The 15541-nt window shown below is 47.3% G+C and overlaps 1 protein-coding gene and 1 long non-coding RNA gene across 2 annotated transcripts in view; one reads left to right on the top strand and one right to left on the bottom strand.

The window, feature by feature from the left end:
• Window positions 1-2822: 2822 nt before the first annotated feature.
• Window positions 2823-11316, bottom strand: LOC308181652. The gene is made up of 3 exons (XR_013941541.1): window positions 11179-11316; window positions 10607-10662; window positions 2823-2867 (listed from the first exon to the last, which is right to left on the bottom strand). It is a non-coding gene; the product is annotated as an uncharacterized lncRNA (long non-coding RNA).
• Window positions 11317-11972: 656 nt separating this feature from the next.
• LOC308181640 (acid-sensing ion channel 2) overlaps window positions 11973-15541 on the top strand; it is a 526264-nt gene continuing 522695 nt past the window's right edge. Inside the window, exon 1 of the mRNA XM_080565097.1 lies at window positions 11973-12766. Within this exon, the coding sequence (XP_080421223.1) occupies window positions 12203-12766 (564 nt within the window). The 5' untranslated portion in view covers window positions 11973-12202. The remainder of the gene's footprint in view (window positions 12767-15541) is intronic.

The raw sequence follows: 15541 nt of genomic DNA, 5'->3' as shown, positions 1-15541 counted from the left end.
CCCTCGCTGCTGGATTCATTTTTTCTGAAAGGGAATTTGCAAAGTGGTCCTGGCTGCTCTAAAGGGAAGTGATTTCTCTGTCTTCTGGAGCATGACACAGGCAGGCAGGATAGTAGTGAGCAAGGCTGAGGAAAAGGGAAAATCATCCCCTTGCAAGAGGTTTTGTGGGTGAACCACAAACCAAGCAAGTGAAGGGTGTGGACATTTCTCAAGGACCTTTCTCAACAGCACCAAATGAGAGAGACGCTGAGTCAAACCCTTCCACCAGGACAGGCCCCTCTTCAGTGCTAGGTACTTTACCAATTTAATCTTAGATATTCTTGATTTTTTTATGATCTGGTTCATTTTTCATAGTAATTGCTATGTAACAGGTAACAGTGCAGGCATGGTGGTGCAGAAGGTCTCTGCTCCCCAAGGCTCATTTATGGATAAGCTGGAGGAAGGGATACTGGAAGGTGCAGATGGAGTGGTTCCTTAAAGCTAGATAAGATTTTATTTCCTGACAAGGGTCTCAGTGTTGGAGTGGACCATGCCATGACTTTTACTAAGGACCTTTGGAGCTTTGGAGCTTTGCCAGCCGTATCCTGGGATGCATCAAGCACGGCATTGCTAGTCGGTCGAGGGAAGTGATTGTCCTGCTCTACTCTGTGCTGGTGCGGCCTCACCTCGAGTACTGTGTGCAGTTCTGGGCACCACAGTACAAAACGGACATTAAACTGTTGGAGAGTGTCCAGAGGAGGGCGACGAAGATGGTGAAGGGCCTAAAGGGGAAGACATATGAGGAGCGGCTGAGGCCACTTGGCCTATTCAGCCTGGAGAAGAGGAGGCTGAGGGGGGACCTCATCGCAGTCTACAACTTCCTCGCGAGGGGGAGTGGAGAGGTAGGTGACCTATTCTCCGTTATCACCAGTGATAGGACCCGTGGGAACGGTGTTAAGCTGAGGCAGGGGAAGTTTAGGCTAGACATCAGGAAGAGGCTCTTCACTGAAAGGGTGGTTGCACACTGGAACAGGCTCCCCGGTGAAGTAGTCACTGCACCAAGCCTGTCTGAATTTAAGAAGTGATTGCACTGTGCACTTAGTCACATGGTCTAAACTTTTGGGCAGACCTGTGCGGTGCCAGGACTTGGACTTGATGATCCTTATGGGTCCTTTCCAATTCGGGATATTCTATGATTCTATGATTCTATAATATCCGCAGGGGTTACAGGCTAAGCTGGAGAACTTGCCTTTCTTTTGGGGACCAAACTGTGGAGCAGGGCACTGCCAGACTGCTACCTGTTTGCAGTGTCATTCTCTGGGGCAGCCCTCCAACCCTGATGGCTGCTCACGGTTGAGCAGAAGTTTCAAGCAGTGGAAATAAAATGACATTATTCCAAGCAGAGCTGATTTCATGAAAAATGCATTGTCTTTCCACAGCTTCAACAAAAATATATTAGCTGCTGCCAGACTTAATTAGAAGCCATCTATTGTCAAAACTTGGGAAGAACAGGCACAAGAGGAGAGTGAACACAAAAGGTTTGAGATGTATCAGGTCTATGGCAGTGACTGAATTAACTGACTTTAACCATTTGCCTGTAAATGAAAATAGTCATGTCTCCTCCTCCTGAATGTGCACTGGAAAGATTAAATGGAAATACTAAAATGTTTATCTCTTTCTGATCTGGGTTAGGGATCATTGCTTTGCTGTGCTTTTGTTTTGAATGTATAATTTTTGTCCCCAAACATGAGGCAAAGCTATTATTTTATTAGAATTTATGATTAAAACTATTAACCTACCCTAAAAAATAGGGGTAATATTGAGTTTAACAGAAAGTTACATTCAACAAAAATGAAATGTTTCTGTTTAATTTAAAGATACTTTAAATCTTGTTTGTTTGTTTGTTTTTATTATTTTTTTCCAGTATTGCATTCTGGCAGACTTTGAGATGAAAGCAAAAAGCATTGCAATGAGAAAGCAAAACATTTCATTTTATAAGTATGAAGATGAACAGTTTCAACTTTTCTGAAATCTTTCTACCCATTCTTTTTGAGCTGAACTCAGCAAATCAGTTTGGGAAAATCTGAAAATAAACAAATAAATAAACAAGCAAATACGAACTATGGGGATCTTTGAAAGTAATTTACTTCCTTTTCAGGAGAGGACTAAAGCCTTGTTTGCTGAAAGGTGGTTTGTAATAACCACCAAAATGGACTTTGTTGTTGGAGCTCCCAGGCCCATGTAGGAGACCAGCACCTTGGTAGGCATTTTGGAGACCTCTTGGAAAGAGTCAGAAGAGCTGTTGATTGAATCCAGGTGCAGCTACTGTAGAGTTCAGTCAGAACTGGGACTGCTTTGGAAGTGATTCCCCAGACTGCCAGGCACTGGTTCACATCATGGTGCAGTCTTGTAGTACACAAACTGAATTTCCTTCTTATTAAGACAAGCAGGAAGATTTACTATGGGATCTGAGTCCCAGCTCATTTTTGGCCACTAGCAAACTTCCAGTAACCTCTCACTTGGCCAAGATCTCAGGCAGACTCTGAGCCATGGCACTGACATTAGTTGTGGTTGCTTTGCTGTTCCATTAAAAGTTGGTTTGTTGCTATACTAAAACATGAATAACTGAGGAAACAAGAATGGGACTTTGTTCCTCACTGACTGATATTAAAACTCTAAATCAGGTTGCCTACAGCCATCTCTCTTACCTTTGCAAATGACAGCAGGGAATTGTCTTCTTTCGCCTCTGACCACAGATGCAAGCAATGCTACTAAAGCACCTGCATTTTTCTGAGCCTGCTGTTTGCAATATTAGACTCAAACAGGATCTTTCAGGAAAAGGACTTGGAGACTCTTCTCCCAGCAGGGACCTCTGATGTAATTCAAACCTGCAGAGAAGGCAGAGTGGACACGTAATTGGGCTGTGCCATCACCTTGCTGTGCTGCCCGGATCTCTAACTGTAAATCAAGTGACAGACTTCTCAGGTGTGGGTATTTGTATTACAGAAATTTGCATTTGGGTGGATTTTCTCTGTCCATAAAACCCTAACCCAGAAATGTTGCTCTTGCTGAGACATGACAGGAAGGAGTGCAGGGAAGGTCATGGGGAAAAGGGGATCATAATCTTCTATTACATTTAGGCTGATCTAATTTTAATTCTTTGTTTCCAAATAAAAAAGAAATCCCAATGTTTTATTTTTGGTTGTACTTCTTGTTGTTGTTACACCATGTTTATGGTAATGTTTTATTTTGTTTTGTTTTCATTTGATTCTTCTGGCAGACTTCTTTGCCCATTGTCCTGGTTCCAGTTAGGACAGAGTTAATTTTCCTCCTAGTAGCTGGTAGGGTGCTATGTTTTGGATTAGGATGAGAAGAGCGCTGATAACATGCTGATTTTTTAATTGTTGCAGAGCAGTGCTTACACCAAGCCAAGGACTTTTCAGCTTCTCGCTCTGTCCTGCCAGCGAGCAGGCTAGGGGTGCAGCAGGAGCTGGGAGGGGACAGACCCAGGACAGCTGACCCAAACTGGCCAAAGGGGTATTCCATACCATCTGACGTCATGCTAAACAATATATAGGGGTGGCTAGCCGGGGTGGGGGGGCCGGCTGCTCGGGGATAGGCTGGGCATCGGTCAGCGGGTGATGAGCAATTGCATTGTGCATCACTTGTTTCGTACACATTATTATTATTATTATTATTATTATTATTTCTCTGTCTTAATAAACTGTCTTTATCTCAACTCACAGGCTTCACTTTCCCGTTTCTCTCCCCCATCCCAGAGAGGGAGGGGGGAGGGTGAGCGAACGGCTGTGTGGTGTTTAGCTGCCGGCCGGGTTAAACCACAACACCTATGTATCACTCAAATAGCTCTGGCTGACCTGAAAATACATTTCCACTGATTGGATAATTCATTTTAAATGCTCTTCCAAATGAGCCACTCTTGTGTCTGCAAACCCAGGACCAGCCTGCTTCACGAGCAAGCCACCACAGCTCACACCCACAGGCAGAGAGTGTTCAGCAGCATTTTTTTTTTCCTGATGCCATTAACCAGGGAAAAGCAACTACTCCTCCATCTTCTGGAGTGAGCTTTCTGTTCTTCCTATAGAGAGGAGACCAGCAAAGACAGCAGGGCTGGAGTCAGAGGGTAGACAGAGGGGAACAATCACCATGGCATGGAGTCAGAGTGGAATGCCAGCAATGGGCTCATCAAGGAGAAAGTGAGTGATGCTGTCTGGTCAGGTCAATGTAAACTTGCAAAACCTTTTGCTGCTGGGTCAGGAAGCCCAGATTGCACAAGCAGAGTTATTAATAATTGACGCCAGAGGGAGTTGTTTTTCACTTCTTTGGGATGTCTGAAATATCAAGCAGGAAAAGTCAACTGCAGATGGAACTGATCATTTCAATTTAGGTCTTAGGTCCTTCTTCTTTTGGTTTTAATTTGTGATGTTTTCTTTTGGTGTTGTAAATTTGGACACAGTATTTGACATGAAGATCTTGGAAAAAATCTATTGAGCCCAGTCTGCATTTTTCCCCAATGAAAACAGGCAACTCTCTGCTTCAGTTTTTCTGAGCCTTTCTTCTCTCTCAAGGTTACATAGGACCTCAGTGAAACTCCCCGTCTTCCTGCTTCTCCCACTGATGGAGAAAGACAAGCACAGCAAGTGCTTGAGCACCTCCTCACTCAGCTCCTGGAGCCCAGCACATGAATGGTCACAATGTGCTCATCAAGGGTCCAGCCCTCTCCAGCACTGCCGTATGATGATGCTTACAGGTGATGAACAGGGCATATGATATGATTTTTCACTACTCCCCAGACACCCACAACATTTCCACTTAGAAGCTTCCTGGGATGGTTTCTGTGTATTTAATAACCATGGGCTTTTCCCATGTCCTCCCCAACACACACAAAACCTCATGCAATCTACATGTATCTCTATACCAACCTTGGATGAATACCTATGATAATTACTGAGCCAACATGCCTCTCTCGGTGAGCTGGATCACAGCCCCATTTTATGAAAGCTCAAGCTAATTTAAAGTACTCTACACTAAGATCAGCTTGCCTTGTGGTTTGGTAGAACCAGGTATTGGGACTTGTGGGTGTGACCCCAGAAGTATCACAGGTGCAAGGATTTTTGCAAGGACTGTACAGAAATGAGTACACTGGAGGGTTGCCTGGGGTGATATCTCTCCACAAGAGCAAATGGCATATGGTAAGGCCCTCTCCTGTCACATACTGGGCAACATGAAGGGAGTCTGGGCAGCTCCACTGAGCAGTAAAGCCTGTATGGCTCAATTCTGCAAAGGGAAAACTGCTCTATGCAGTTATTGCTGTGTCACTTTACACTGACTTAAATTATATCCAAAAGGAATACAGAAATTTAATCTATTCTTCCCTTTCAGAAATGGCAAAGATTTAGGATGACACTTGTATTTTCAGTTCAGGAACAGCTCCTCTCTGGCGTGGAAATAATCTTGCTGAAGAATAAATACTATAATCTGGTACAGTCCCTGTCCCCAGCTGCTTCTCAGACCATTGAATAAACATCAACTAACTCATCCAACACCCCCAAGGAAGGGAAGGGATTAGGCCCCTTCAGCACACCAGGAAGCAGAAACAAATTGATATATGTGCAGGCAGCAGCATAAGAACTGGAAAGCAGCCACTGTGAGCAGACTTCTTCCCTTCCTTATCCATCTCTCATTCCATAACAAGATGTTTAATGATGTCGCAGACTCAGCTGGGCACGTAAATTGGTCCCCACAATATACAGAGGTTTGGGGAGTCTTTTTTTAAGTCAAGCCACCCCCCAGAACCCCATAATGAGGACCACCACTGACTTATGGAAATGGAACAATTTTTGCCAAATGAAGTTGAAACAGGCTTAAAGTAAACACTCCAAGACTGATGTTGTCTTGCATCCATATTGTCCTCCAGTGCATCACCAGAGACCTAACCCAAGCTCCAGAAGCCTCTGGAAAGGCAGAGGCTGAGCACAACTCATGCCATAATCTTGGCACAGCTCCTGGCTCTGTGTTGGTTGGGACAGAGCACCACCATGCTGCTGGCATTGCCAGTGTCACATCCTGGGGCCACCAGCACTAGTGAGGGGAAGTGGATGGGAGAGCAGCAGTGAGAATCACACCTCCATGATAACAGCCCTGGGCAGCCTTATTAATTCACTCTAATTAGTTCAAGCTGGGATTTGATGTTGATACAAGCAAAATTTTTCTGCCTGCTGGCTGAGCAAAGTCAGTTAGGGCTGGGAAATCCTGACATGTCCTTGTGGCACTCAGCAGGGGCTTGAAGCTGGATCTGAAAGCTGCTCATGATTGTGACGTGCCAGAAGCAGAGCCAAGTCCCTCCCTCTCTCTGCTCAAATGATTGAAGCTTTTGTATCAACAGCAGCTTCTCTTTTCCTCTGACAGAACACGTGGCCAGAGTAAGTTCCTCTGATGTTTTGAGTTTCCTATCCAAAGCACTTCCCAAAGCAAATGCTACATCAGCATGGGGGATGTGCTGATATCCTGATGGGAAATATCCCCCTTCAGGACCCCTCATGGGGGTCTCCTTGTGCATTGCTCTCTCCAGTCCCTTTGAATACCCTGGGGATTTTTTTGACCCAACCAGAGAAGCCCAAGGAACAAATCAGCTCATCCTAAAGCAGATCCTTACTAGGGCCTCTGTGGTGTCTGCTGGGAGCTAGGACCCCCAGCTCACATCCCAGCTTTGCTCATTTGGCAATAGGAAAAACAATTGCTTTTAAAATTGTTTTTCTTTTTTTCTCAGTTCAGCCACTTGAGGAAAGACAAATGACGTTGCCATAGTAATAAAAGGCTGGGTTCTTAATTTGTGGGATTCTTTGTCTTAATTATTCTGAATCGTAGTCCTGTGAAAATTTCCTGCTTTGGAGAGTTTGAGTTGGGAGCCATGCCAGCACTGAAGGAGAATTTAAAAATAGAAAAAAGGTGATGAAGATATTTTTGGATTTATATTTATTTTAATTATATTATAATTATATTATATATTTCAGTGAGTTTTCCTTGCCTGTTTCATGTGCCAAGAAGTGTAAATGCCTGGTGCTATCCAGACAGAAGGGCCTGGAATGGCCCCTAAACTTGAATTATTTACGAGTAGTTCAAGGTGCTTTCATAGGCTTTTCAAAGAACAGGCAGAACCAACACCTACAAGTCAAAATAAAATCATGTAAAGCTTAACAGGGAACAAGTATTTGATTTCAGGGGCCATTTAAAAGGGGAGATGCCAGAGGAAAATATTTTTTGTACATTGCATTTTTCATTCCCAAATATCCAAGCACTAGACAGGCTAGAAGCAGCATTGCCTTCATTTTGCGTATAATGTAAAAACATCTCAGCTTGCTCAGCATCACTCAGCATGGCAATGGCATGTGAGGATGGAGCTGGAGGCCCCTGCAATCCCACCAGCTTGCTTTGCACACCAAGCAGGTGCTGCACAAAGCACCACTAATGGGAACATCTCTGAGGCCCAGTAGATAAATACGGCCCTGGAGAGAGCTAATAAATCCAAGTTATTGCAGAGATGCTGGGAATGTCAGAGCAAGTGGGACAGGGTCTGACTGCTGAAAAACACTGCTGCAAATCCAATATTCTGTCTCTGTGATAAAATCTGCAGATGTAACTCAGTTGGTCTGCAAACTCTGGGCTGGCTTGGGCTTGGAGTGATCTCTGTGTGCAGGGGAAGCCTCTTCCCCTGTCACCAGTGAGGTATGGAGGCTGATAGCATTAATAGTGATGAGCTGTTAGGTGCTTTAGCATTTCTGCAGGAGGAGGAGGAAGACATCCCAGAAGGTCCTATCTGCAGGGGGATGCCAGACATGTCTGGTTGAGAAATCTTCCCTCAGAGGAAACTGGCAAATGCTGCTTCAACAGTATCTCTGTGAATATAATATTTTTATCGGCACATTTTTTGGGGCAGGGGTAAAAAAACCCTTCCTTTAGAAGGTGTTTCACATATGCAGCCATTTGAATGCTTTTGTTTTTTTTTCAAGGAGAGTTTATATTCTTTTTAATGGCTTTCATTTTATACCCTATTGTAAATCCAAGCATAATATTTAATACATTGAAACCCAAACAATTTTTTGATTTTTTAATACATATTAAAAGCTATTCAGCTGAGCCAAAGCTACCTCGGAAGGGATCAGATTTAATTTCAGGGGAAATATCAACATTCCACATTATGTTCCCATTTGGAAAGGAAGACTCATTCAAGTAGCCAAATACTGTCTGCTAAATGGAGCTATGGGTCCCCAGTAGCTTGAAGCTATTGGCAATAAGCAGTTAGGTGACAAGAGGCTCCAAAACGGTTGGGGTAAAGGCTGAGAAATGAAGTGAGACTTACAGGACCACGGTCATCTTGAGCCAATGAAGATGTGGTGAAAGCAGCTTCCCATGAGGCTGAAACCATGCTGAAATACTGATGGGGACATTTTTCCCTTGCTCAATGCAACTGTTCCTGTACAACCAGGATATCTGGATCTGTAGCTGGGCCAGGGAAGGTGAACTGCTCTGCTGCACTGCAGTGCTCTTTGCTTTTCCTTCTTTCTTTTGTATTTTACCCATCGAGTCCAGAGGGAACCATAAAACCAATATTTGACAGCAAACTCTGGTGCTAAAAGGAGGGGTCTTGCCCAGGGCCTGCTGAACCATGCAGGGGAGCAAAGAATCGCTTTTTGTTTTAAAAACAAGCTATTGATCTGTGTGCAAGATCCCTCCTGGCTTTCCCAATGTAAACCATTCACTTGGGACATGCTTCTGGGAGGGCTCAGGTGGGGCTGGGGTCTCTTTTCCCTCCCCAATAAACCCATTTCCCATCTGTTTCAGCGCCGGCAGCCCTCTCGCTGAGCACTGCAGGATTTGCTTGAGACACAAGAGGGCAGGCACAGGCTGTGCAATGAAACAGGATCAGGCTTTGCTCCCCGTGTCCATCGGCCACCCTAGCCCTGCCACCCCCCCTCCATCACTGCACCCCTACCTCCCTGCTACGTAAGGTTGGAAAAGGGGCTTTTCTAAGGCTCCTACCTTCTGGCCCTGCCTGGCCCTTGTTCCCTGAACCCGTTTGAAGCAGCAAGGTCTGCAAGAGATATTCTGGGGTTGAGCTTGGGCTGTTAGCCTCCAGATGGATGTAGTACCCTGCCCCAGTTGTCCCGAAGGAAGGGTAGCACAGGTATCTTTAGCTGGGGTCTGACACCCTGAAAATTTTAATGGGACTGGCCAGGATGCAGTCTTTACATTGCACGCAGAGAGGCCGCTGATATGGTTGGCAAGAGGTGCCAACACCCCAACCATCCCTTGCAGCCTGTGCCACACATCCTCACCAGTGTCACCCCAAGGCACAGCCCCAGGCATGACCAGAGCTACCTTCCTCAGCTCTAGGAACACCCTGGCCAATGCCAGCACCTGGGGACAACCAGACCCAGGCTGTCAGCAGGGCACCAGGGCCTCATGGTCCAGCCCCAGCCCCACCAGTGATGCAGAAGAGTCATGAGTCTGTGCCAGGGCCATGCAGCACTTCTGGGCACAGTGGTTGTTCCTCCAGACTGCATCCAAAGAACTCTGCATAGTTAAATAATAAAAGGCAGCAGATGGTATATGGTATGAATTACAGACAACAGTATTGTAAAGGCAGTATGCATGGTGAATAAAAGAAAACATTAATACATCAGGCCAAATAGCGCAGACGGTAGGAGAAGAGAGAGATTTGCAGCTGTGATGGCGATGCGGGGGGAAGGAAGCCTGTTCCTAACAGGGGATTTTTAGGAGGAAAATGATCTTGTCCCTGCCCTGGAGAGATGGTGAGAGGGAGGGGAGGCAGCTCTGGACCTACAGCCCCTCTGCCCTGAGCTGTCTTAGTTCTGGTTCACACCTTGCTTGGATCTGCTCAGTGGTGGATCTGCCCCTCCTGGACAGTACAGGGCAAGATGCAGGATGCTCCTAAGGTTTCAGAGAACCAGCATGGTGCTCTGAAAGACCAAGCAGTACATTCAGCTCACGGCCACAGCACGGGCTTTCTGCTCACAAGTTCTTTGGCATCTCTTTGCCTCAGTTTCCCTGGTGTAAAATGGAGAAACCAGCATTGCCCTGCCTGTGTCAAGCTGCGTAGCTCAGCCTGAGAGATACTCTGACAGGATGCTTCAGGCTGGGAGATGGCACAGCTGGGATTTGGCTGCCAGGGCCAAATGTGATTTTGGTTGTAGCAAAAGCAGAAACTGCCTCATTTTTGTGGTATCTCAAGGTGAAAAGCATCACGGGAGGACAGGGCAGCTCGTGGTAGTGTTGGCTGATGTCCCTGAAGGGGCTCGGGTGTCCACTGGTGGAGGTAAAGCAGCTGATGGGCCAAGTGTTGTAAAATGTGGGGTTCTTTCAGAGTCTACTCTGATGATAACAGCACAAGACCAAAACTGGGCTCATTTTACCCTGGATAATCTTTGAGTCTGCCCTTGAGACACCTTCACAGGCGGCTGAGAGCCACTGGGTATCACACCACAGACTGTGGCAGGCTCTGTCTGTGCTTTGACCCTCTGTTCCCACCTCATCTGAGCTGGGAATGTCACCTCCTGAGTGCCACCACAGCCCCCGAGATGCTCACCTGCCGTAGTGCTGGATGCTGTATGGAGAGAGAAAGAGTTTTTCTCTTCTGGATCTCTGCAAAAACACAGAAAAATGCTGCTGTGCACAGAGCAAATGTGGAATGGAACTACCCCAGACCCTGCTCAGCCCCAGGGCTGAACCCTGCTCATTCCCATCTCCTACAGTGTGCAGTAAGGCTGCTGTCATGGCTGGAGGCATTGTTGCAGGATTTTGCAGTATCTCTTAGGTAGGAAACTTTTCCCAATTTGCCCCCCTAACATCCCTGTTCCTCCAAACCTACCATCTGAACCCACATCTAGGAGCAGCTTCCTGAACACATCCATCATAACTGCCTTCCAGAGGAAAAAAAAAAAAAAAAACATCTGGATGCTGCTGCCTGACTGTCTTCCAAATCCTAAGCTCAGGGTCCACAGGTGCTGCTTGGGACAGCAGCCCTGGTCCTACCAAGACATGGACACTGATGAACCCACCTGTGGGCAGGAGCCGGGGGGAGCACGATTGCAGCCCCTTGAGCCCTGCCCTCCCCGGGATCTCACCCTGCCGCTGGGCTCTGATTGATGCGTGACTCACAGCTCTCGCACTTCGCCTGCCAGGAGTCCTGAAGTGCAGGGAAGCTCTGAGACAGAGGAGAGGTGCTGCAGCTCCTCTCCCCTTCCACCTCTCCCCCTTCCATCCTCTTCTGTCTGATTTTTTTTTTTTCGTCTGAGCTGCTGCACAGCAGAGGAGAGGCTTCATGCTATTGCTTTCCACCCTGCTCTGTTCTGCATGTGGATGTGCGTGCATGGAACCGAGCAGCTTTGCCCTCCCTCCCCCCACCCCCCCGGTTTTTTGTTTTTTTTTTTAACCTTTCCCCTCCCTCTCTTTTTCCTCTCTTACTCCTCTCGCATTTTCCCACTGAATTAGCTGCCCAGCTTTCCCTGAGAGAAACACTTGGAAATAACGCTGGCAGCAGCACGGGGTGGTTTTCTGGGGAGGAGGGGTATTTCTTGGAGCCCTGCCCAAGCCAGAAGGGTGGGGAGGAGAAAAGATGCTCAAATCCAGCAGCATTGTCAGAGCACGGGAAGAATGGCGCGACTCGTCTGAAAGCCCTGCCGTGCCATGAGCCATCAGCTCCGGGTAGTGGCATCCTTGGGCTTTACACACTAGTTAATAGGCTTTGAGCTGCCTCTGCTTGTTTTAAGCTCTCCCTCTTGCTTAATCTCATCTCCGCTCGGGTGCGTGTGCGTGTGCGTGTGTGTGTGTGTGTGTGTGTGTGTGTAGGGGGAGGACTTTATTTCCATTGGCTCGGCTTTCGCTTCCCACCCACATCTCTTCCACATCACCTTGGTGTCTCCCTAAATAAAACCAGCCCTTCTTATCACACCGAGGAAATCAAGAGCTAGAGTTTGAATGGATTTTTGTATAAATATTTACCCCTGCAAAGCTACTGCTGAGCTGGTGGGATAAACTCGCAGCAGCTGGCCTGAGACTCGTTTCCTCTCTCTCTCCTAAAAGGGTTTAATTATTATCCAGAGGGGAGGGGAGAGATCTGGATCCCAGTTCCAGCTACAGACTGACCCAAAAAGCAGTGCCAGGATTTCACTAGCTGCTCCTCATGGATCTGAAGGACAGCACCAGCGAGGGCAGCATGGGGAGCATGCAACCTTCCAGTATCCAGATTTTTGCCAACACCTCCACGCTCCATGGGATCCGTCATGTCTTTGTCTACGGGCCAGTGACTATCCGACGCCTGCTCTGGACCTTGGCCTTCGTGGGCTCACTGGGGCTCCTCCTGGTTGAGAGCTCGGACCGAGTGGCTTTCTACTTCTCCTACCAGCATGTGACCAAAGTGGACGAGGTAGTGGCCAACAGCCTGGTCTTCCCCGCTGTCACCATCTGTAACCTCAATGAGTTTCGCTTTTCCCGGCTCACCACCAATGACCTGTACCATGCTGGAGAGCTTCTGGCTCTGCTCGATGTCAACCTGCAGATCCCCAACCCTCACCTGGCTGACCCGGCTGTCTTGGCCATCCTTCAAGAAAAGGCCAACTTTAACCAGTATAAACCAAAAGTTTTCAACATGCAGGAGTTCCTGGCACGGGTTGGCCATGACCTGAAGGATATGATGCTGTACTGCAAATTCAAAGGCCAAGAGTGCAACCATGAGGACTTCAAAACTGTGAGTATGAGCAGATGCTCTGCTTTTCTCTACTCTGGGTGTGTGGATGGTGCTGGTGCAGGACCAAGACAGCAAGGATGTCACTGACCAACCTGCGTCAGCATAGCACAATGAGCAGATAGTGTCTGTCAGGCTCTGGCATGGCAGAGGAGAATCAGGCAGCCTGTTGAGTTGAAGTTTATTTGCTGGAGTCCTTCCTACGCTTCTTCCCAGCATGGCATGGGGTGATGTGGGGGCAAGCAAGGGGTTTGCAGCAGGTCCACCATCCATCTTGCAGGAGGCCCATGGCTCCCAGGGTGCTTGGTGTCAGGCTGGGGCATCACATGGGTCCTGCTGAGCAACAGAGGGGGCTTGTGAGGTCTCTTGCTATGGTCAGTGAATTTTAGCCTGCTGAAGAATGTAGAGAGGGCTGGAAAGAAGCCAGAGAGACTGGAAGGCATTTGAGGATGGTCTGAGCAACGTCCATAAGCCTACTGTATTTCCTTGGGTGTTTGTAGCCTTGCTGAAACTGTGGCTTCCGATCTGACTGGAAGGGGAATTTTTCTGCTTGTTGCTTGTGGCTGTAGTTCATAAATCCTAGTTTGCTGCAGCATGGCCAGCAACCAGGTCCCTTCTTGGTGCTGCTTTAGAAAAAAGGAAACATAATAAAATAAAGAAGAAAAGAAATCAGGCTCTGCTCTGATGCCAGCCTGCTCTCAGGCTGGCAGGGAGGTGGAGAGCACTGGGTAGCCTGAGGATCCTGAAGGCAGCAGACGCTGCTCAGCTTACGGCTTCTGGGTGACACCCTGACAGCAGCGCAGGCTGGCCTGGGCAGCTCAGCTGGCAGGCATTATCAGTGTGAAATAGGAAGAAAAAGTAGGTTGCTTGGAAGAAGGGATCCCACCCGTGCACTGCTGATTGAGAGAGGGGCTACAGAAGGGGCTGCTCCCCCCAAACTGCTGGCTTGAATCCTGCCTCAGCAGAGCTGCAGGCATGAGGGCTGGGATGAGGCTAAGTTGTACTTTGCTCTCAGGCCAAGCTGGCTGGTTCCTTCCCACTGATTCTCGCCGGCATGCCCTGGCTGGGGGCTCAGTGACCCTGGAGTCAGCAACGCCGACAGATCACAGCCCGCTGTTTCTCTGGGAGCAATGCTGTTTGTTCTGCTCCATGTCCTGCAGATAGACAGGGGCTGTAACAGGTTTCATGATGTTTGCCAGTAGAATTTTGGTCTGTTTTTAGGAGAAGAGAGTATTTTGTGTCTCTGATGCTTTTGGATCCCCCAGCAAATGAGTCCAACTGATTCATGCTCCAGAGTCACTGCCATCACCTGGACTGTGCTCTTTTTAAATGTCTGAGTAGGAATGTTTTGTTTGATGTCTCAGTTGTTGCCTGTGCATAACCCTGATGCCATACCCATTTTGGACTGGATATCCAGGCAAACTGCTCCTTTTCTTCTGCTTCTTGGGCAGAACTGAGCAGCGGTAGGGTGGTGCAAGTTTTAAGAAGTTATGAAGAAATTCCTTGGGGGAAGAGATTGCTAAAGCAAAGCAATGTGTGACTAAGGCTGGAGAATGGGATAGAAAAGGAAATATATGCACAAAAGCCCAGGGGACAGAAGAGTTGGTAAGTGAAGGCAGATCCCAAAAGATCTTCCCTAACCATAGCAAAGGAGCTGGGAGAGGGATGAATTCTGCCTGTGGGCTTCCCCATAATGCAATAAACATCAGCCAAAAGCAAAAGCCCCAAAGCCAACCAGCAAGAGGCATGTTCAAAACACCTGCAGGACTTGAAAAAGTAGGTCTCATTCTCAGATGAGACAGGTGCTCTTGGTAGCTTCCCTGGGACACAAGAACTGTAATCTCCATGGCCATTTAGTTTTTGAGGTAGCTGCTTCTGAAACAATGGGTTTTATTTCCATAGGTACACAGCAGTTTCCAGAAAGGTTAAACTTTCCCTGGCTGCTAAATAAATCCCTGTTCTCCTAAATCAGGTTAGGGCCACCTAGAAACATATGGGGTGCTATGGGCTGACAACCCTTGTCCTTGTCAAAGCACTGTAGAAATTCAGAAACAGGGCAGTGAAACACTTTAGTCCATTATGCAAAGCAGCTCCTAGGTGATCCAGAAGGCATTGTCTTCTACACCTTTCTAACACAGAGAAATGTGTTAGAGGAGATGCTGGAAGCACAGTTAGGTGTTTCTGTCTCACTGACTTGATGTAGTCCCTTAGGTTAGGGAAATCCAGGGAGCAGTACTCAAAAGGGACTCAACAGCCTTGTTTTCCTTCTAGACTTTACCTCTAAGAGACAAAAGACAGCAAAATATGCCTGCTTAAATGCTAAACAGGTCTTTCTAGAGGGAGCATGCTGTTAAGGTCTTTGAACTGCCTCCGTGCTGAATCAGAACCTCCAGTTCTGGAGGAATTTTGTGTTTAATTATCAACAACCTGTTGCAACTTTGTGTACAGACTGTGTGGCAGCTTATCCATTCTGCTGCATTACCAGTTGGAAAGAGGGAAGCATCATCACTGAAGGCTGATTTCTTTCCTCTCAGGAAGCAGAGAGTGGAAATCCCAGAGCAGTTTTGTAATACGTCATTCTGACGAAGAACTTCAGCTCTCTCTTTCTGTACTCCCCAAATTCATGCACCTGGGAGCAGAAGAGGCAGGAGTTTTGCAGTAGGAAGCTGCATCAAAGCAGAAAATTCTGCAATAAGATGTTGCTGAGGAAGTTAGTGCAGTAGTGCCAGCTGGTCACCTGTCCCACTTAGAATATCCATGTGTGCTGTATGCAGTGCT

The sequence above is a fragment of the Anser brachyrhynchus genome, assembly GCF_964034855.1.
Source record: "Anser brachyrhynchus genome assembly, chromosome: 22".
Classification (NCBI taxonomy): Eukaryota; Metazoa; Chordata; class Aves; order Anseriformes; family Anatidae; genus Anser; species Anser brachyrhynchus.
The sequence above is the reverse complement of the archived record's forward strand: the minus strand, read 5'-3'. Positions and strand labels throughout refer to the sequence as shown.